This window comes from Microcaecilia unicolor, chromosome 2, assembly GCF_901765095.1.
Source record: "Microcaecilia unicolor chromosome 2, aMicUni1.1, whole genome shotgun sequence".
Taxonomy (NCBI): Eukaryota; Metazoa; Chordata; class Amphibia; order Gymnophiona; family Siphonopidae; genus Microcaecilia; species Microcaecilia unicolor.
In genome coordinates this window covers 135,612,767-135,634,787 of record NC_044032.1, presented here as the reverse complement: position 1 = coordinate 135,634,787, position 22,021 = coordinate 135,612,767, and the positions used below count along the sequence as shown (strand labels likewise).

Genomic DNA, 22,021 nt, shown 5'->3' with positions numbered 1-22,021 from the left:
AGATGACGTCAGAAAAACAGAAAGTTATATTATTGTAAAGGCAGTATATCAAATAAACATAAACATACAGAAAAGAAGCCGGTGCCAGTGGCAGGGCAGAATATGAGAATCACTGCCAACTTGGGAAAAAAAAAGTTAACAAGGAACGGGTTTGAGAAAGGAAGGACGTGAAGCCAGACTGTGGCCAGTGTGAGGGGTGCAAAGGAGTGATGCTAGCCTGAGAGGAAGGAGGGATGCAAGCAGTTAGGCCGGCCAGGTGATGGCACTGGCAAGATGTCGCTCCAAGAAAAGTGCCGCCTAAGGCCCCAGCCTTAGTTGGCCTAATGGTAGCACATCCACTGAATCCAGATCACAAGTACCTGACAAAATCCCAAAAGAGTAAAACAGATTTTATGCTGCTTATCTTAGACATACAATTGAAAATGTAAATAGAAACCGTTAGTCCAAACACGTCTCAATTGAGGGGTGGGGGGGTGGGGAGAAAAAGCCTCATAATTTCACACAGGGTTATAGTTAAGTCAACAGCGGGATGACTACCCTTTTGTATTGATCGTAATCATAGGCAAAAAAAAAACCCTCCTCCAAATAAATATTTTCATTCATTTTTTGAACTTTTTTACTATTAAATGTCTTGAAGTTAAATCACTTAGCTTTTGGTGTTAGCGTTCATGTTCACTTTCTGACGGCTTACTCAGACCTGACAGTTCTGCCATTTAGACGCCCAGTCTCCTAGTCTCGCAATCTCTTCTTGCAACTTTTTCACAATCTTCCCGCGATTTGACGCCAAGATATTTTATATGATCTGATGCCCAGTGAAAAAATGTATTATCTACAAATTTAGCATCAGGGCAGTTAATAGGTAGTATTTCAGATTTGGAGGTGTTTAATTTATATCCTAAGATTCTAAAGTACTGATTTATTATGTCTAATACGGCTGGTATGGAGGAAGGTGATGTATATAAGAGGATATCATCCGCATACAAAGATATTTTTGCTGTGATATAAGCAATGCTGACACCTAGAATATCTGGAGAGGATCTAATGGCATGCAGGAGGGGTTCTAATGCTAGGCTGAAAAGTAATGATGATGGGCATCCTTGTCTGGTGCCTCTTGTCAGATGAAATGGGTCAGATAAGCCAATAAGTTGCAAGATCCGAGACAACATGGTTTTACCAAAGGGAAATCGTGCCAAACGAACCTCATTGAATTCTTTGATTGGGTGACAGGAGAATTGAATCAAGGACGAGCTATGGACGTAATCTACTTAGATTTCAGCAAAGCTTTTGACACGGTTCCCCACAGGAGGCTCTTAAATAAACTGGATGGGCTGAAGATAGGACCCGAAGTGGTGAACTGGATTATGAACTGGTTGACGGACAGACGCCAGAGGGTGGTGGTGAATGGAATTCGCTCGGAGGAGCGAAAGGTGAGTAGTGGAGTGCCTCAAGAATCGGTGCTGGGGCCGATTCTGTTCAATATATTTGTGAGTGACATTGCCAAAGAGTTAGAAGGTAAAGTTTGCCTATTTGCGGATGATACTAAGATCTGTAACAGAGTGGACACCCCGGAGGGAGTGGAAAACATGAAAAAGGACCTACGGAAGCTAGAAGAATGGTATAAGGTTTGGCAACTAAAATTCAATGCGAAGAAATGCAAAGTGATGCACTTAGGGAGTAGAAATCCACGGGAGACATATGTGTTAGGCGGGGAGAGTCTGATAGGTACGGATGGGGAGAGGGATCTTGGGGTGATAGTATCTGAGGATTTGAAGGCGACGAAAGAGTGTGACAAGGCGGTGGCCCTAGCTAGAAGGTTGTTAGGCTGTATAGAGAGAGGTGTGACCAGCAGAAGAAAGGGGGTGTTGATGCCCCTGTATAAGTCGTTGGTGAGGCCCCACCTGGAGTATTGTGTTCAGTTTTGGAGGCCGTATCTTGTTAAGGATGTAAAAAGAATTGAAGCGGTGCAAAGAAAAGCTACGAGAATGGTATGGGATTTGCGGTACAAGACGTATGAGGAGAGACTTGAAGACCTGAACATGTACACTCTGGAGGAAAGGAGAAACAGGGGTGATATGATACAGACGTTCAAATATTTGAAAGGTATTAATCTGCAAACAAACCTTTTCCGGAGATGCGAAGGCAGTAGAACGAGAGGACATGAAATGAGATTGAAGGGGGGCAGACTCAAGAAAAATGTCAGGAAGTATTTTTTCATGGAGAGAGTAGGGGATGCTTGGAATGCCCTCCCGCGGGAAGTGGTGGAAACGAAAACGGTAACGGAATTCAAACAGGCGTGGGATAAACATAAAGGAATTCTGCTCAGAAGGAATGGATCCTAAGGAGCTTAGACGAGACTGGGTGGCAAAGCCGGTGGCGGGAGACGGAGATGGTGCTGGGCAGACTTATACGGTCTGTGCCAGAGCCGATGGTGGAAGGCGGGACTAGTGGTGGGCAGACTTATACGGTCTGTGCCAGAACCGGTGGTGGGAGGCGGGGCTGGTGGTTGAGAGGCGGGGATAGTGCTGGGCAGACTTATACGGTCTGTGCCTGGAAAAGGACAGGTACAAATCAAGGTAAGGTATACACAAAAAGTAGCACATGTGAGTTTATCTTGTTGGGCAGACTGGATGGACCGCGCAGGTCTTTTTCTGCCATCATCTACTATGTTACTATGTTAGATATAATATTGTTGATCGGAATTCTAGTGGTAAGGATAGTGTAGAGTATTTTAACCATGTGAATACATTTTGGATCACAACCATACCATTTTAAAACTTCAAACAGGTAAGGCCACTCTACCCTGTCAAGTGCTTTTTCAGCATTTAAACCTGTTGCTATGATGGGATCACGTGCATTTAGGGCATATATTATTATATTAGAAAATAGTCTAGTGTTGTTGTAAGAGTGTCGGCCAAGCATGAAACCAGTTTGGTCTGAATTGATGAATTGCTGAAGTCTTTCTACTATTAATTCTGCATATAGTTTGGCATTGACGTTAATTAAGGATAAAGGTCTATAATTCAAAATTAACAATGAGTCTTTCACATTCCAAGACTGTATAACATAATTGAAAACTGACATGGGTATTGGTAAGAGTTCTTCTTGAAAAGCCAAGTAGAACTCTACAGTTAAGCCATCAGGACCTGGGTATTTGTTTTTCACCATGTTTTTAAGAGTTTGTGCCAATTTGTGTATTGAGATGTTTGAAATTAGTGAGCTGTTTTCATCTATACCTAATGATGAATGAGGCAAATTGTTCAATAATACGATGTCTTTGGAGAGTAATGGATCAAGTCAGAGGAGTAAAGCATGAAAAGGTTCAGCTATATCTCTGATATTAGATTTAAGATGGTTGTTAGTATCTAGTATAGCTGTAATTTGTCTCTTTTCAGATAAAGATTTTACTTTTATTGTGACATTTATACCCCACATTATCCCGAACATACTCGAGTTCAATGTGGCTAACAGTAAATAAACAACAGACAAGGCTTACAAAGTCATAAAAAAATATCAAATATAGATCATTGATGGCCAGTTGCAATCTAAGATATTCCATCAATGAATAGAAACCTCTCAAAGAGGAGAGTTTTCAATCTTTTGCGAAATACCAAGTAATCAGGCTGAACCTTGATTGTCATTGGCTGTGAATTCGACCACTTAGCACCCTGGTATCTAAAGTCAGCAGAGTGAACGGACTTACAACACACTCTCTTGCAATCTGGAAGACAGTCTTTAGAACCAGAGGTTATATTATGTATGGGAATAGTTATTAAGGGCTGCGATAATCCGGTGACACGCCATTTAATACTTGAAAGACAAAAACAAACAATTTAAAAATAATCCTGGCTTTAATGGGTAACCAGTGCAGCTTGCATAATAAAGGAGCGGCACTATCAAAACGCGATACCTTGAGGGCAAGCCTAGTTGCTGTATATTGGGCCATTTGCAGCCTTCGTAGGACACCATCATTACATCCTGCATAGATGGAACTGCAGTAATCGAACTGAGTTAAAACCAAGGACTGAACTAGCAGTCTAAAGATGTCAGGTGAGAAATATGATCTGATTCTCCTCAGCTTCCAAACAGACCTGAAGAATTTTGTTTTATAGAATTGGCACTCAACGTACAGCACTTGTGTGCCTAAAAGGAAGTGTCAGGTTATAGAATTTGTTCCCCAAATTTGTACCTCATCCAATAGTGGGCTAAGTAATCTGTGCAAGATCACAAGGAGCAACAGTGAGATTACAACTTGGTTTCCATGGTCGTCAGCAGGGTGTTCTAGCTGGTAAGCTATTCTTCCACAAAGGAATGCATTTTGCACAAGTCTGAAACTTGATCAGTTACAAAGGGGCCCTTTTACAGAGCGGTGGTAAACCCAACATGGGCTAACTGCTTGCTGTTCCGGGACGACGGCTGGCCCAACGCGGCAGCCGGTGGTAGTCCCACCCTGAGCGTGCACCAGTTATGGAGGAAAAAGAACTATATGTCTGAACTAATCGACTTACCAATTAGAAACACAATTGAATCAGCCAGAACGTACTTAACTCTTCACTTCCCGAGTTGTAAAAGCCTGAAGTATAAATCAACATACGCGTTGTTTTTCTTACATATGCACACCTCATTTCATGTCAGTTATACCACCTTCCCGTCTCCGGAACAGGTTCATTTGCGGATAAATACCTTTCAAATATTTGAACGTTTGTATCATATCACCCCTGTTTCTCCTTTCCTCCAGGGTATACATGTTCAGATCAGCAAGACTCTCCTCATACGTTTTGTAACGCAAATCTCATACCATTTTTGTAGCTGTTCTTTGCACCGCTTCAATTTTTTTACATCCTTAGCAAGATACGGCCTCCAAAACTGAACACAATACTCCAGGTGGGGCCTCACCAACAACCTGTACAGGGGCATCAACACCTCCTTTCTTCTGCTGGTCACACCTCTCTCTATACAGCCTAGCAACCTTCTGGTTACGGCCACCGCCTTGTCACACTGTTTTGTCGCCTTCAGATCCTCAGATATTATCTATTATCACCCCAAGATCCCTCTCCCCGCCTGTACATATCAGACTCTCACTGCCTAACACATACATCTCCCGTGGATTTCTACTCCCTAAGTGCATCACTTTGCATTTCTTCGCATTGAATTTTAATTGCCAAACATTAGACCATTCTTCTAGCTTCCGCAGATCTTCATGTTTTCCACTTCCTCCAGGGTGTCCACTCTGTTACAAATCTTGGTGTCATCTGCAAAAAGGCAAACTTTTACCTTTTAACCCTTCGGCAATGCCACTCACAAATATATTGAACAGAATCGGCCCCAGCACCGATCCTTGAGGCACTCCACTACTTATCTTTCCCTCATCCGAGCGAATTCCATTTACTACTACCCTCTGGTATCTCTCCGTCAACCAGTTCCTAATCCAGTTCACCATGATGGGTCCTATCTTCAGCCTGTCAAGTTTATTCAAGAGCCTCCTGTGGGGAACACTGTCAAAAGCTTTGCTGAAATCTAAGTAGATTACAACTATAGCACATTCCTGATTCAATTCTCCGGTCACCCAAAGAATTCAATGACATTCGTTCGGCACGATTTACCTTTGGTAAAACCGTGTGTTTGGTAACACACCTAGCCAGTTAGGTTTTCCAGATACCTACAATGAATATGCATGAGATAAATTTGCATGTGCTACCTCCTTTCCATGCTTTAGTAAAAGGGCCCCATGGTTTTCTATAACACACATCATCCATCAATTTACAAAAAATATATAAAATATTGATTCTGTCAATTTATTATAATAGTGTATTTTGATTCTATTGTTAATCATGAAAGCTTCATTTTCTATTCTACAAAATAATAAAATATACCCTAATATAACTGACACATTTATTTATTTGGATTTATTAACTGCCTTTATGAAGATTATTTACCCAAGACGATGTACAGCAGGTACAATTTAACATAAAACTTACAATTTTGTTAACAACAAAACAAGAGTAATATAACCAAGAATAAATATAAATACAATAAATGACGTAAACTTGAAAACAGTAGATTGAAACCTAATAATAGAACTACCGTGAAACAGTATCACAAATATACACATTTAACAGCAGTGAAATTCAAATACCAGAGATATAATACATTGTTAGCATAATACTAATGATACACCTAATAAGCATGCAACTAACATAGATACGATGCTAAAGAATTTCTACAATATGACTTACCATATAGCTGAGGGACCAAGAGCAGATACATGATGGGAACAAGATGCGTGGTACAGAGTCAGTTGGGATAATTTGATGGTTAGCTAAACTCAAGGCAAGTTCGTTGTATAGTTAAGCAAGAGGTAAGGAACTGATCTAAGTTACAGTGTGTGCAGCAAGACAGTCCAGATGCAGAATGAGTGTTCAGTCAGTTACCCTATGTATTAAAGGCTTGGGAGAAGAGATAGGCTTTCATCTGCTTTCTGAAGTACAGATAGTGTTGAGTTCAATACGCCTTTAAAAAAATGTTAACAATGAAACTGCTTTCATTGTGCTTACGGTTTATACATAAATTCGCTCTTGTTTAGATACTACAAGTATTCCCACTGTGTTTTACCTTGCATTTTCAAAACATAGGGTTCCTTTTACTAAGATGAGGTACGTTTTGCACTTACTGAATGTTTAAAGCAAAGATTAATGTGCAGTAAATGTCAAGACTGTGTGGTAAATGCAGGAGGCATGTCCTGCATCTGCCCTACGTTTACTGCACAAGGCAGACTACTAACACACAGCACCAAGTTACCAGGATTGACAGATTGACACTACAGGTAATGTGGTGCAGATCCACTCAAAAATAAATGCCTTCAGGACTGCCGCAGCATCGAAAGCACCCGCCAACACACCCAATTCTCGCAGAGCACAATCCTAACCCCTGACATATTAGCCCCACCCACAACACAAAGACCCAGCCCCATCAATTGAGAACCCCTTCCTTCCAGAATCTTAACTTCCCTCACGTCCTGAACCCCCCTCCAAAACTTATTTGATAGTCAGCATTGGTGGGGCAGTGGTCTCAGACAGCAGCAATACCCGTCTGATGCTGCCTGTGTCAGCACCTGATTCCAAAATGGCATCTATAACCCTAGTGGCAGGCTCAAAGTATTTATTTATTTATTTATTACATTTGTACCCTGTGCTTTCCCACACAATGCAGGTTCAACGAGGCTTACATAGTAATTCGAAATACAAAGTCTAATAGTGAGAGAAATTAAACAGTAGTGAAACATGATAAAGTTGAAGCTTGATAATGTATGATTAGGATAAGGGAGGGTAGACAAGATATGATAGTATAGGTTGGGGGAAATGGGGTAAGGAGGAATATAGTAAAGGACAGATGGAGAGGAGATGTTTGGGATGAGTACTACCACTAGGGGGTTTTCTTCCCTCTAAAGATATTTCATTATATGGAAGACTGCCTCCTAACCAGTGGCGTACCAAGGGGGGGGGGGGGGGGGGGGGGACTGGTGGGGGTGGTCCGCCCCGGGTGCACGCCGCTGGGGGGTGCCGCGGCGCGCACCTGCTCCGAGTTTGCTAAACTTCGTCGCTCGTTCGCTGCAGCTCCCTCTGCCCCGGAACAGGTTACTTCCTCTTCCGGGGCAGAGGGAGCTGCAGCGAAGCGAAGTTTAGCAAACTCGGAGCAGGGTGCGCGCCACGGCACCCCCCCCCCCCCCAGCAGCGTGCACCCAGGGGGGTGTCATTTCGCCGGGGGAGGGGGGGCGCGAAGGTGTCATTTAGCAGGGGGGGGGGGCGCTGCACCCGGGGGGGGGGGCCCATCGGTGCTCCGCCCCGGGTGCCATCCAGGCCAGGAACGCCACTGCTCCTAACGGTAGTGGTCAAAGACACTGAAGGGGTGGAATTCTCTCTCAGGTGGCAGGGATAAATTTAACTGTGCTACAATATTTTCTCTTACCACAATCTTTTGGAATATGTACTGATTGACTCTCCTTTTCCTCATCAGTGCTAGCGTTATAATCTTCAGCTTTACTGATGATGCTTGAAACATTTGGCTGAGAATCTCTAAAGTAAAAGAACAAATATTTGCCATTTATGTATAACCAAAGAATCAACCTATTTCATTAAATACAGCTAATAAAAATTAAGAACAAAAAGCAAAATATTTCTGTGTATGAACTTACATGATGCTCTAGAGAAGGGCTGTACAACCTTGGTCCTCGAAGGCCACGATCCAGTCGGATTTTCAGGATTTCTCCAATGAATATGGACTGCCTGCATTTTATGCAAATGGATCTCATGCATATTCATTGGGGAGATCTTGAAAGCCTGATCTGTCGAGGGTTGAGGATGGACACCCCTGTACTAGAGGTACATTAAGAGGATTGTTATACTAAAATTTTACCGTATTGCGATTAAAAAACTAACAACTCAATTAGCTTTATTAGTATGTAAGGATGCAAAATTCGCTCAAATTCAGGATATCAAAAATTTATAGCTGAAAAATATTTTGCTTCTTACTGAACATTAAACTGAAAACGTTAAGAGCAGAGGAGGGGTACATCTCAAGAACACTGTGTAAATGTGGTTAAGAACACAAGCATTGCCATACTGAGACTGACCGAAGGTCCATCAAGCCCAGTATCTTTTTTCCAACAGTGGCCGATCCAGGTCACAAGTACCTGGCAAGATGACAGAACAGTAAAAATAAGCAATGGATTTCCCCAAGTCCATCTTAATAATGGCTTATGCACTTTTCATTTAGGACATTATCCAAACCTTTTTTAAAACCTGCTAAGCTACTGCTTTTACTACATTCCCTGGCAACAAATTCCAGAGTTTAATTACATGTTGAGTGAAGAAATATTTCCTCTGGTTTGTTTTAAATTTACTACTTAGTAGCTTCATTGCATGCCCCCTAGTCCTAGTATTTTTGGAAAGAGTAAACAAGTGATTCACCGTTCCACTCCACTCAGTATTTTATCATATCACCCCTCAGCTGTCTATTCTCCAAGCTGAAGAGCTCTAGCTGCTGTAGCCTTTCCTCATAGCAGGGGCGTATCTGCGTGGGGCCTCAGGGGCCTGGGCCCCCGCAGATTTCGCCCTGGACCCCCCTACCGCTGCCAACCCTCCCCCTCCGTTGCTCGCCTACCTTCGCTGGCGGGGGACCCCAACCCCCGCCAGCCGAGGTCCGCGTCCTCCTGCCGCTGCCGGCTGCCTTTGGTCCTTTAATTCTTCCATTGAAGCTGGCGCCGACGAAAGTTTCTTTTGAGTCTGACGTCGCTGCACGTTGTACGTGCAGGACGTCAGACTCAGAAATTGTTTCTGAGTCTGACGTCCTGCACGTACAACGTGCAACGTGCAGCGACGTCAGATTCAAAAGAAACTTTTTCGTCGGCGCCAGCTTCAATGGAAGAATGAAAGGACCAAAGGCAGCCGGCAGCGGCAGGAGGACGCGGACCTCGGCTGGCGGGGGTTGGGGTCCCCCGCCAGCGAAGGTAGGCGAGCAACGGAGGGGGAGGGTTAGCAATGGCAGCGGCTGGGGGGAGGGGGATCGGCAATGGCGGCGGCGGCGGCGGGGGGGGGGGGGGCTATAATGTGCCCCCCCTCTCTGGCCCTGGCCCCCCCTACCGCCGCAGTTCAGATACGCCCCTGCCTCATAGAGAAGTCATACCATCCCTTTTATCATTTTCGTCACCATATTCTGTAGCTTTAAGTTGGCCCTGCTTTGGGGTCACAATAAATTATTAAAGTAATTTTTGTGTTTCTTTTAAAAACACTAGTCACATGCATAAACTGGCATTTAGACGTTTATATGACATAAACATCTAAATCTTAATTTTACAAAGCCAGGATATACTCAATTAAAGCTCAAAAATGTGAAAATGACAAGGGGGCATGTTTTGGGTAGGACTTTAGTGGACCAAAAAAATAAACATGTATAGCCCAGCAAGATTGATGTCAGGATTTAGACCTGCTATCTGGGATGACCAGATTTCAGAAATGTGCAGGAATGAGCAGTGCTCCACTGGAGGGATTAGGGGAGGTCACCCCCTCCCTTAATCCTCAGTGGTTTATACCCTCCCAAAAAGCAAAACTGGCAAGGGATACCGGGCTTTGTGACAGCATCAAGAAAAATACATGTATAGGTTTCTAAAATGGCTGAAATAAAGGTGTATGCTTCTGTACAACAATGCTTTTGGCTCTGGAATAAGATTGGCACTTGCATATGACTGTCTTGTCTAGGGGCAAAATAAGTTTGATATATTAACAGGACAAATTTTGTTTGTGAAACATCATATCAGAGTGTTCTTCTGCTGGACATATTTTGGACTGTGACTTACCAACACTTCTTGGATTATAATTATAGCCGACCCCTGAAGCAGGCATACGTCGAAACACAGCCTGTGTCAGGTCTTTTTTTTTTTAACTTTTTTTATTTACTGAGAATTTATAACATACATCAGAAGTATACAAAACTTGTTACAGTAAAGAAGATGAAATACACTAGATCAAACTACAAGAAAAATATTACAACAGGATTAATAATATAAACTATAGATTCTAGGTCAGTTCCCATCAGACAGTTCCCACCCACCAATTTCCATCTGGACAATTCCTACCTAGGACAATTCCCACCGCAAAAGGGAGGACAATTCCCACCTATAACCCAAAAAATACAAAATACACTAGGACAAATAATCTCCCTCCCTTTTCTCTTCCACGTCTTTTGAGGGGCCAGTTACCCCTCATCCCCCAAAACATTATCTTTTATACATCCCTTTCTCATTCCAGACTTGGAGTTCATGCAAGGTGGGGGGGGCAATGATCCCCCACACACCCCAAACTAGGTTTCAACCTAATTCATGTTTAATCTGGGATCTAAATGGCATAAATAAATAAGTAAATAAATAATATCTTAGGATATGTTGATTGCAAGCACATATAATCCCCTTTTTTGTTCACAGAAGCAGCCCAGCCACCAAGACCCTATAGCAGCAAAACTAAACGCTGGCCATCGTCGGCTTGGGGCGAGGGAAAGAAGGAACGTACAAACTTTCGTTGAAGAACTTCCTAGTGCTGGCAGCTAGCCAGTTTGAAAGATAAGTGGTCTTTTAAAACCATTTTTTTTGCATTACAGTGCTGTTTCAGCAGTATTGCTAAAATTTGAGTGACATTTAATACAGCAGATCATCTCCTAGCATAACATAGCTGCAATGAGTGAATGATATTAAAATACTATATATCACCTTGAGAAGGTTTTTTGGCCAATGATGAACAGAGGATCTATCTAGACCCATTTAAGCTCCAATAGATGATTACAATCTAGGAGCACTGTGAAGCCTTTTTCCTTCTTACATTACCTATTGAACGGCACTACATTTAGAGACCTTATTCATTTTCATTTGGTGGAAATTTATTTATTTGGTAGTATCCCACGATTGTGTATTTCCACACCCTAAACATTTTTTATAAATAAGTAAATAAATAAATAGATAGGTAAATACAAAGTGCAGTTCATGTGGGGGGCAATGCCCCCCTCCCCCCCTCCAAACTAGGTTTCAACCTAGTTCAGCCCCTCAAAATGACACACTGATTATGATTTATAATAAATTACTACTCTACCTATGAAAAGTTATTCCCTTATTATACGTCCTCTGAGTACATCCGTATGCTGCTCTAACCTCCTTGTTTCAGATGCCGTAAAGAAAAGCACCGCCAGGACTTATGGGACCTGATACAAGAAAGAATCTACAGGATAGCGAGGGTGGGGAATGTACAGGGGGGAAAAGTCCTTGGTGGGAATTGTCCCCTTAAGTGGGAATTGTCTCGGGGGAAACTGGTGGGTGGGAACTGTCCGGGTGGGAACTCGCCTGATACCAAATTATAACTTCCAATCCTCTTTAGTCCTCAATTTAAGGAGATCGATTTCCCAATTAAAAGGACAAATGAATGAAGAAAAGTATAATACTTGTATTCAGCAGAGCAAACAACGTCCAAAATATGGTTACTAGCAACCTAACCCATAGGTGAACTAGCTGTAACAATTTCAGCAGGGTAAGTAACTACTTGCAAGTGAAGAGATTTTGAGGACACAAAAGCAGATAAATGTTGTGCTTCACAGAAAATATACCGCACACCCTAGAGTTTAACATTTAATGGAGTGCAGGACCCTCGCTGGGGAGTATGGAACAGTCAGGGTGGATAGATAAGCTGGGGTACCTTGATGGAAAGCCTTAAAAGCCATGAGCAATGTTTTAAATTGAACATGGAATGCAACTGGTAACCAATGATCATCCTTTAAGACAGACGTTAACGTGATTGAACTTCTGTAGGTGGCATAGAAGATGAATAGCAGTGTTTTGTAAGGTCTGGAGCTGTTTAAGCAAGGATTTCAAAAACCCTAAGTAAATAATCTTACAATAATCAAACCTTGTTATAAACAGAGATAGGATTAAAGAGTGAGGTGTGTCATGATCTAAAAGTGAACGTACTGAATGTGACTAGCACAAGAAAAAGAACTCATATTTGCATAAGGCAGATACCTGGAGTTCAAAAGAAAGACTGGAGTTCAGAATCACTCCTAGATAATGGAAACTAGAAACTGGAAAGATTGTGGTATCAAACAATGAAAGGGAACCAATTGGAGAGGAGAGATGACCAGTTAACCAACAGACCACCATCTTGTCACAATTTACAACAAGACAATGGTCTGAGAGCCATTGGGCGATGGCACGTAAACAACCCTGAAGAGGCAATTAGTCTGGATTAGGTGGGCTAACTTTGTAGAGTAAGAAAGTGTCTTCTGCATATATATGGAAAGAGACAAAGTCTTGAATAAGAGTAACAACTGGGCTTAAGAAAATATTAAACAGAGCCTTGCAGCACTTCACGTTAAGGTTTTGTCAACAGAAACAGAATGATTAATAGTAACCCAAAAAGAATGATCAGTAAGAAATGATGTAAACCAACACAAGACAGCATCAGTAATCCCTAGAGGTTCTAGTTGAAAGCAATAACGTATGGTCCACCAGATCGAATGCTACGGCGAGATCAAGTGAAGTTGCAAGGTAGTGTAATGACTGTCTAGTTGGGATTGAACCTCGTTGAGAACGGACGCTAAGATAGTCTCGGTACTACAAGCTATACGGAAGCCTGATTGCCAGGGATATAATATGAGCTTCTTTTCTATAAATTGGTTAAGCTGTGAAAACTTTTTCTACCACTTTGGATATGAAACATAAATTAAGTATGGGTTTGTAACTGAGAGGAAGGAATGGATCAAGAATGGGTTTCTTTAAGATTAGCCATACATAAAGCGAAGATACTTACCTGTAGCAGGTATTTTCTGAGGACAGCAGGCTTCATATTTCATGAGTGACACCAATCCACGTTACCTGGTCTGGTATTTTGCCAAAGCTAAAAAGAGAGCTTTGTGGAGTGCGAGCTGTGTGGAGCGCGAGTTGTGCTCCACCACATATGGCGAGTGCCTTCCCACCCGCCGAACAAGCACAATCTCCTCAGTTTAATAGTATAGCAAAAATAAAGTAAAAAAAAGAACAAAGGAGACAACTCCAAGGGGAGATGGGAGGGATTGTGAGAATATGAAGCCTACTGTCCTCAGAGAATAGCTGGTACAGGTAAGTATCTTCGCTTTCTCCGAGGACAAACAGGCTTCTATATTCTCACAAGTGGGGAATCCCTAGCATCCAGGATCACCAAAAACAACAAACATTGGTCAATTAGGCCTCGCAACGGAAAGGATATAACACAGATTAACCTGAAACTATATACACAATCTGAATAAGAATGCAGTCTCGAACAAAATAAAACGTGCCTAGGAGGGTGGAGTTAGATTCTAAACCCCAAACAGATTCTGCAACACTGTCTGCCCGAACCGACTGTCACATCGGGTATCCTGCTCAAGGCAGTAGCATGATGTGAATGTGTGGACTGATGACCACGTCACAGCTTTGCACATTTCTTCAGTGGAGGCTGACCTCAAATAGGCTACTGACGTGGCCATGACTCTGACATTATGAGCTGTGACATTACACTCCAAGGCCAGCCTAGCCTGTGCATAAGTGAAGGAAATGCAATCTGCTAGCCAAATTGAAATGGTGCATTTCCTGATGCGACCCCCATCCTGTTTGGATCAAAAGAAACAAAAAGCTGGGCAGACTGTCTGTGGGGCCTTGTACACTCCATGTAGTAGGCCATGCTCTCTTGCAATCCAAGGTGTGCAAGCTGCTTTCACCAGGAAGGGCATGAGGTCGGGGAAAGAATGTTGGCAAGACAATAGACTGGATCAGATGGAACTCCGATACCACTTTCGGCAGGAACTTAGGGTGAGTGCGGAGGACTACTCTGTTGTGATGAAACTTAGTATAAGGTGCATCAACCACTACGAGCTGAAGTAACAGCCACCAAGAAAACGACCTTGTCAAGTACTTCGGATGGCATGAATTCAGTGGCTCAAAAGGAGCTTTCATCAGCTGGGTGAGAATGACGTTGAGATCTATGACACTGGTGGAGGTTTGACAGGGGGCTTTGACAAAAGCATACCTCTCATGAAGTGAACTAGAGGCTGTCCAGAGATGGGCTTACCTTCTACACATTGATAATAAGCACTAATTGCACTAAGGTGAACCCTTATGGTCTTGAGATCACACTCTGATAGGTGTAGAAGGTATTCAAGCAGGGTCTGTGTAGGACAAGTAAGAGGATCTATGGCCTTGCTCTTACACCAGATGGCAAACCTCCTCTATTCCTCTTAGTGGAATCTTTCCTGGAAGCCAGGAAGACTCGGGAGACACCCTCCAAAAGACCTAAGGAAGCAAATTCTAGGTTCTCAACATCCAGGCTGTGAGAGCCAGAGACTGGAGGTTGAGATGTAGAAGTTACCCTTCGTCCTGCATGATGGGTGGAAAACACTCCAATCTCCACGGTTCTTCGAAGGATAATTCCAGAAGAAGAGGGAACCAAATGTGCCGCGGCCAGTACGGCGTGATCAGAATCATGGTTCCATGGTCTTGCTTGAGTTTCAACAAAGTTTTTCCCACTAGAGGTATTGGAGGGTACGTATACAGAAGACCTGTCCCCCAACTGAGGAGAAAGGCATCTGACTCTAGCCTATCATAGGCCTGAAGCCTGGAACAGAACTGGAGGACATTGTGGTTGCTCCAAGTGGCAAAAAGATCCACTGAGTGGGTGTCGCACGCTCGGAAGATCTTGAGGGCTATGCCAATCTTGAGAAACCACTCGTGAAGTTGCATTATCCTGTTCAGTCTGTTGGCCAGGGTGTTGTTTGCACCCGCCAGATAGGTGGCTCGAAGAAATGTGCCATGGTGGTGAGCACAATGCCACATCCGAACAGCCTCCTGACACAGAGGGTGAGATCCGGTGCCCCTCCTGCTTGTTCGTATAATACATTGCAACCTGGTTGTCTGTTTGGATAAGAACAATTTTGTAAGACAGCCAATCTCTGAAAGCCTTTAGAGCGTTCCAGATCACCCAGAGCACTAACAGATTGATCTGTAGATTCGTTTCCTGAGAGGACCAAGCTCCTTGAGTGTGAAGCCCATCTACATGAGTTCTCCATCCTCAGAGATGCATTCATTGTCAGCACTTTTTGTGGCTGAGGAATTTGGAATGAAAGTCCCAGAGTCAAATTGGATTGAATAGTCCACCACTGAAGGGAGCGTACAAGCTCTGGGGACACTTGAATGATACCTTCCAGGCTTCCCATAGCTTGATATACTGAAGAGCTAGGGTCCATTGAGCTGATCTCATGTGAAAATGTATCATGGATGTAATGTACACTTTGGAAGCCCCAACAACCTCAACATCTGTCGAGCTGTGACCTGCTGCGAGGCTCGAACCTTGGAAGCGAGTGCAACTAAATTGTCCGCTCGTGTCCAGGAGGAAGGTTCAAACCATCTGAGTATCGAGCAAGGCTCCGATGAACTCCAATCTCTGAACAGAGCGAAGATGAGGTTTGGGGTGGTTGAAAATGAACCCTAGTAGCTCAAGCACCCAAATAGTGATCTGCACTGACTCCTGAGCTCCATCCAGAGAGGTGCTCTTCAGCAGCCAATCGTCTAGGTACGGGAACACATGGACTCCCAGTCTGCGTAGCGAAGCTGCAACTATCATTAGACATTTGGTGAAAGCACTGGGAGCTGACACGAGGCCAAAAGGCAACATGCGGTACTGAAAGTGATGTGTTCCCAGCCGAAATCGAAGATACGTCCGATGGGCTGGAAGTATCAGGATGTGAGTACATGCATCCTTTAAGTCCATTGAGCATAGCCAATTATCATTCTGAATCATTGGGAGAAGAGTGCCCAGGGAAACCATCCTGAACTTTTCTCAGACTAGGAATTTGTTCAGGGCCCTTAGGTCTAGGATGGGACGCATCTCCCCTGTTTCTTCTCCGTAAGGAAGTACCTGGAATAGAATCCCTGCCCTTCTTCCCCTGGTGGAACATGTTCAACTGCATGAGCCTTCAGAAGGGTGGAAAGTTCCTCTGCAAATGCCTGTCTGTACCGAGAGCTGAATGAATGAGCTCTTGGTGGGCAATTTGGAGGATCGAGATGACAACTGAGGGCGTACCTGAGACAGACTATTTGAAGAACCCACCAATCAGAGGTTATAACAGGTCACCTTTGGTGAAAAAATTTTAACTTCCCCCCGACCGGCAAGTCATCCAGGACGGATACTGTTACTGCAGCTATGCTCTGCTGGAGCCAGTCAAAAGCCTGTCCCTTGGGGGAGCAGCAAAATGAAAATAAAGAACAGGTTTGAAAAAAGCACAAATAAAGGAGCCACAAGAAAAAATAGCCGGAAGGCACTTTAATAGCTCTCAAGAATCAGGCGAGTGAGGAGAGGACCAAAAAAGTGCACCTTCTCCTCATGCTGCAAAAAGACTACTGAGGAGACCACGTTCGCGTGGCGGGCAGGAAGGCACTTGCGCATGATGGTGGAGCACAGCTCACAATCCAAAAAGCTCTCTTTTTAGCTTTGGCAAAATGCCGAACCGTGCGACGCGGATCGGCATCACCTAATTGTGAGAATATAGAAGCCTGCTTATCCTCGGAGAAGCTATTTTCCATTAAAAAGGGACTTGGCCTCTAATTAAGCTATTTTCCATTCAAAAGGGATTTGGCCCATAATTAAACTAGAGTCCACTATAGTTAGCAAGTAAGGAGTTAGATAATTTAATCCAGGATGAGGGTAAAAGATCAAATGCACAGAAGGTGGATCGCATAGAAGTCAAAACTTTACCCAGAAAGACTAGTGTCTGCAGATGAAATGCATTCCAAGATGAAGAAAGAATAGAGTCAGGAACACAGAACTTATTAGGGGTGAACGCACCAAGGGGAGAAGGTAGTGGGAGTGAGCCAGGCAGGAAAACACTGAATAAGTTCTGAATTTTGTCAACAAAGAATTTTGCTAGAGAATTTGAAGTAGGGATAGACATAAGGTTCTGATGAGAAGAATTATTATGTATCAAAGAGCTGGATATAGAATGTAGTTCTATAGCTGGATTAGAGGATTTAACAATTCCAGCTCAGAAAAATGCTTGCTTAGCTTTCCTAAGGTGGTAATTAAACTGTCAACACCTATTGCGACAAAGCCGTAAATCTGACAACTGTTTGGATTTCCTCCACCAACTCTCTGCCTGCCTAAATTGAGGTTTGAACAAACGCAAACCACTATGTTACCAAGGCTGTCTACAGGACTTAACTTTAGTTGTAGTTACTGGGGGAGATAGTCTCAGCACACTCTAAGTATCTCAGGGTAATTGAGAGGCTATCTAACTTGGGTATTGACCTTGAACTCTTTCTACTAACACATAAAAATAAACATTATTATTTTTCCTCATCTTTTCCCTGAATTATGGTAAAGTAAAGCATTATACCCTAAAGGACAAAGAACTTCTAACAATGGACCTTCTGAGTCCATTAAAAATGATTCTGTTATAAATGCCAATCAATTTGCATATTGCCCACCATGTCCACTATGACAAATGTTTTATTGCAAGTTGACAGAGCATTGAAGCACTGAAATGGAATGGGCCCCATTTCTTTTATTTAAAGATGTACTAATTAGTAGCCAATAAATTCAACAGGCTTTTTTTCAATCGACCTGCAAGGGAACTTCTGTTGTCCCTTCCCTTCATCCCCTCAATATTTAAATAATTCTGTTAAATACAGGCTCATCTGGCCAAGAACACTGTATCTGTACATCGCCACCTCCAACAAACAGTGGAAAAAGGATAAACCACCACTGACGCAGAAAAGTAGGCTAAAAATGGATTGTCCCAGGCCCACTTCCAATACAGTGAAACAAATCCCAGATCTAAAATATAAAATAAATAACCAAACTTTCCTCACAAAGAATCCCACAAATTATAATATGAAGAAGGGGACAAAAGGAGCATGAAGCTGATTAAATGACAGCAAAGAGAGGAGGAGAAAGGGAAAATGAGATAAGGGAAGGAAAAGAAGTAGGAAGACAGCATTGGTGTTGCACCATATCCACCGGCTGCTCTGAGTTAGCAGGATCAACATGATTCATGGGGGAAGAGACAAGACTCCCACACATCCTCAGACCAATCCACTCAAAGTTCAGTTGAAAATCAAATATCTGAGCCACAACCACTCTTATAATGTCACCAACTATTACATTGCTGAAATATAAATCTTTTTCACAATTTATGTAGAGTTTAAATTCTCAAGTTAGGTACTCTCTTTTTGGACTACGGGGCATCTGTGTTTATACATATACTAAATATACTAAAAAAAAAAAAATTATATATATATATATATATCAAGATACCAAATACCTATTTTGTCTTGCTGCTTCTCGAGCTTCTTTCAATTTCTCTTGCAAACTTCTTATCTTCGATTTCTTCTCATTAAGCACGCATATAAACTTACTATAAAGCTCTTGTTCAAGCTCTTCTTTGACTTGCACACTTTTGTCCAATCTAAAAAGTACATATAATGATCAGTTCTGTAAATTTATTAATACCTCTCTCAATTCGCTGACATAGCATTTAAAAGAATTAATGATTCCAAAATTTACACTGGACATTATGGGGTAGATATTCAGTAGGTGGTACTTTGCGTTTTGTTGACCGTCGCCGGAAATTCAATGTCGGGCCATATCTGGGCTCCAACACTGAATCATATGAAGGTGGTGAAAACATAGCTGGTTAAATGTGATATTCAGCACTTAACCGGCTATGGCAAAAAACACATAAAGATAGGACTGACTTTTATGTGGTCTTATTTATATGGTTACCTAGGCCAGTTAAGTGCTAAATATTGGCACTTAACCAGTCAAGTGCTGACTTTGCCCCAGGAGCGCCCCCAAAATAGCTGGTTTTGGCTAACCATACATTTTTAGCACCACTATCCAGTTAAGCGCTGCTGAATATGTTTAGTTAGCCCCAGACAGGTGATTTAAACAGAAGGCCCTAAGGAGGTAATTCTATAAGAAGCCACAAAGATTTAGGTGGCAAGTACATGTGTAAATGTTGGTACTCTTCTCATGCAAATGTGAACATTTAGAAGATTGTGGAAATTCCCAACTCAGGACCACAAATTTTACTGCTCCCAGAATTCTGCGTGTCAGTATGCATCACAGAATTTGTTTTCATGCAGAATCTTTACAGTGGTCCCCGTTCCCGCAGTGCAGTACAGTACCACGGGAACAGGGACCGCGGTGAAGGCCAGCTGTCCACCCCTTCCCCTGAGCCTCTCTAGGCCCTCCCTGGGCCTACCTTAACACGCCCTGGTGGTCTAGTGACCTCTTCAGGAGAAGAAAAGAGCCCTACTTTTTCCTGCTCACTGCCACCGCTCTTGTAGGTACCACCGCTTCTTCAAAATGGCCATCAAGATTTCAAGTGGCAATCTCGTGAAACTGCCACAGGACATATTGGCAACCATTTTGAAGAAGCACTGTGGTACTGACAAGAGTGGAGGCAGAGGACAGGAAAGGGTGGGGACTCTTTCCTACCCTAAGGGGTACTCCCGACACGTGCCTCTGTAGCTCCTCCCATGCTGGACCGGTGAGTGCGGGAGTAGAGGGCTGGACAAAGCTGATCAGTATCTGTGCACAGGGAGGGAGGGAAGGAGGCAGGCTGTAAGGTGGGTGAAGTGTGCGTGTGGGGGAAGGAGGACTGGAAAATAAATACAGATGGTATTTGTACAGGGAGGGGGGCTGTAAGATGGGTGAATTGTGGGTGTGGGGGAGGGAGGTCTGGAAAAAAATAAATACAGATGGCATCTGTACAGTGGGGGGGGGGGGGGGGGGAGAGACTGGAAAAAATAAATATGGATGGTACCTGTAGGAGGAGGGGGAGATGTAAGATGGATTAAATGTGGGTGCAGGAAGATGAGGGGCTGGGAACAAAGGTGGATGGCTGTAGGTGCAAACATATTGTTTAAGAAGCTTGCAGAATTTCAAATTTTTTGGTGCAGAATTTCAAATTTTTGGGCACAGAATTCCATCAGGAGTAAAATTTGTTTTTAATGTATATCTTAACTGGATGAAATTGATCTCATGATTTCTTGATGATTGACTGATGTGAACATGAATTGCTTTTATGAATGCAAAACCATTTTTTCTAGTCCTATGGAGATCATGCATATATTTCTATGTATATAAACAAGCTCATTTTCAAAGCACTTAGCCTCCCAAAGTTCCATAGAAACCTATGGAACTTAGCCTCCCAAAGTGCTTTGAAAATATGCCTCAAAGTATTCTATTAATTAGTAACTTACAGTTCATGCATGTCATCCCAATTATTAAGTAGCCTTTTATTCTCTTTCTGTATATATTCATTGTTGGCATGAAGTTGTACTGTGTAGTCAAGGCAACAGCTAATCAACTCCTTAATGATTTAAGCAGCATTGTTTTGTGACAAATAGTGATTCTAGGAAGGCAGAATGTGTTCTATTGATCCCCTCACCTTCGGTTTTGTGAAAATCATTTTTTTTAAAACGACCCATTTTAAAATACAACAGGATAAAATCAGCATTTTTATCATGATTTTTATATTACTTTACTCTTTATGAGTTTTTGGCATCTGTATATTAAAGGGCTCAAAAGTGTCTGGCACTGTTTGCAGTGCGTAGTTTTACTACACACTGCAGACACTTTTAGCATGTTGGTAAAATGGCTGAATTTGTACATTTTCCTGTAATGGCCACATGCTAATTTCCCAATTAGCATGTCGCCATTACCTTAGGAGCCCTTATCGTTGCCTATTTACGAGACAGCAAGTGCTCCCACACTACTCCCTTGTTAATTGGGCAGTGTGTGGCAATGTAGTCACACTACTTGATTAGCACAGGGCACGCCTACTCTTCACCCACAAACACGTCTCCTGCACAAAAAATCTAAACAATTTTTTCATGCGGGATTAGACCACACTGAGTACCTGTGACCTAGCTTGGCCACTGTTTGAATAACAGGATACTGGGCTAGATGGACCATTGGTCTGACCCAGTATGGTTACTCTTATGTTCTTATAAGTGGCATACTACCACAAGGTGCTTCAGTGTATCCCGGAGTGCTTTTTGTCACACGCTAGTGCCTATGCAGCTTAGTAAAATGGTCCCTAGGTTTTGGGTTTTTTTTATTGTGGGCTCAATAGATTTTATATACTTTTAAGGAAATAACCTTTGACCTCCAGTGCACTGTGAGTCACAGCACGCTTGTTTTTTCAATTAACTGAAGAAGGAGGAGTGCTACTCAAGAGACAGGCAGCTGCTGTTCTAACTAATCATATCCCAAGCCTTTTTTTAACTTGTTTTTCTATTTGACTGGGCTGTATATGATTTCCAATTGCTCATTAGTATTTTTACTATTGTTAGGTTTTGCTCACACTTTCAAATAGGGGAAAAATGACTTTGGATCCCTTATAGCTATGTGTCCTTTTCTAGTTCATTTATTTGTATAATAGAGAGCTATTCTGTAATGTTTGTATACAGTCCCCAGGT

At 42.7% G+C, this 22,021-nt stretch overlaps 1 protein-coding gene across 10 annotated transcripts in view; it reads right to left on the bottom strand.

The window, feature by feature from the left end:
* The window catches only part of XRCC4 (X-ray repair cross complementing 4), a 344,725-nt gene that overhangs the window by 126,560 nt on the left and 196,144 nt on the right, over nucleotides 1-22,021 (bottom strand). For all 10 annotated transcript variants that reach the window (XM_030193348.1, XM_030193345.1, XM_030193352.1 and 7 more), the window contains 2 exons: nucleotides 18,856-18,999; nucleotides 7,963-8,069 (listed from right to left, as the gene is read on the bottom strand). In XM_030193348.1, coding sequence (XP_030049208.1) covers nucleotides 7,963-8,069; nucleotides 18,856-18,999 — 251 coding nt within the window. The remainder of the gene's footprint in view (nucleotides 1-7,962; nucleotides 8,070-18,855; nucleotides 19,000-22,021) is intronic.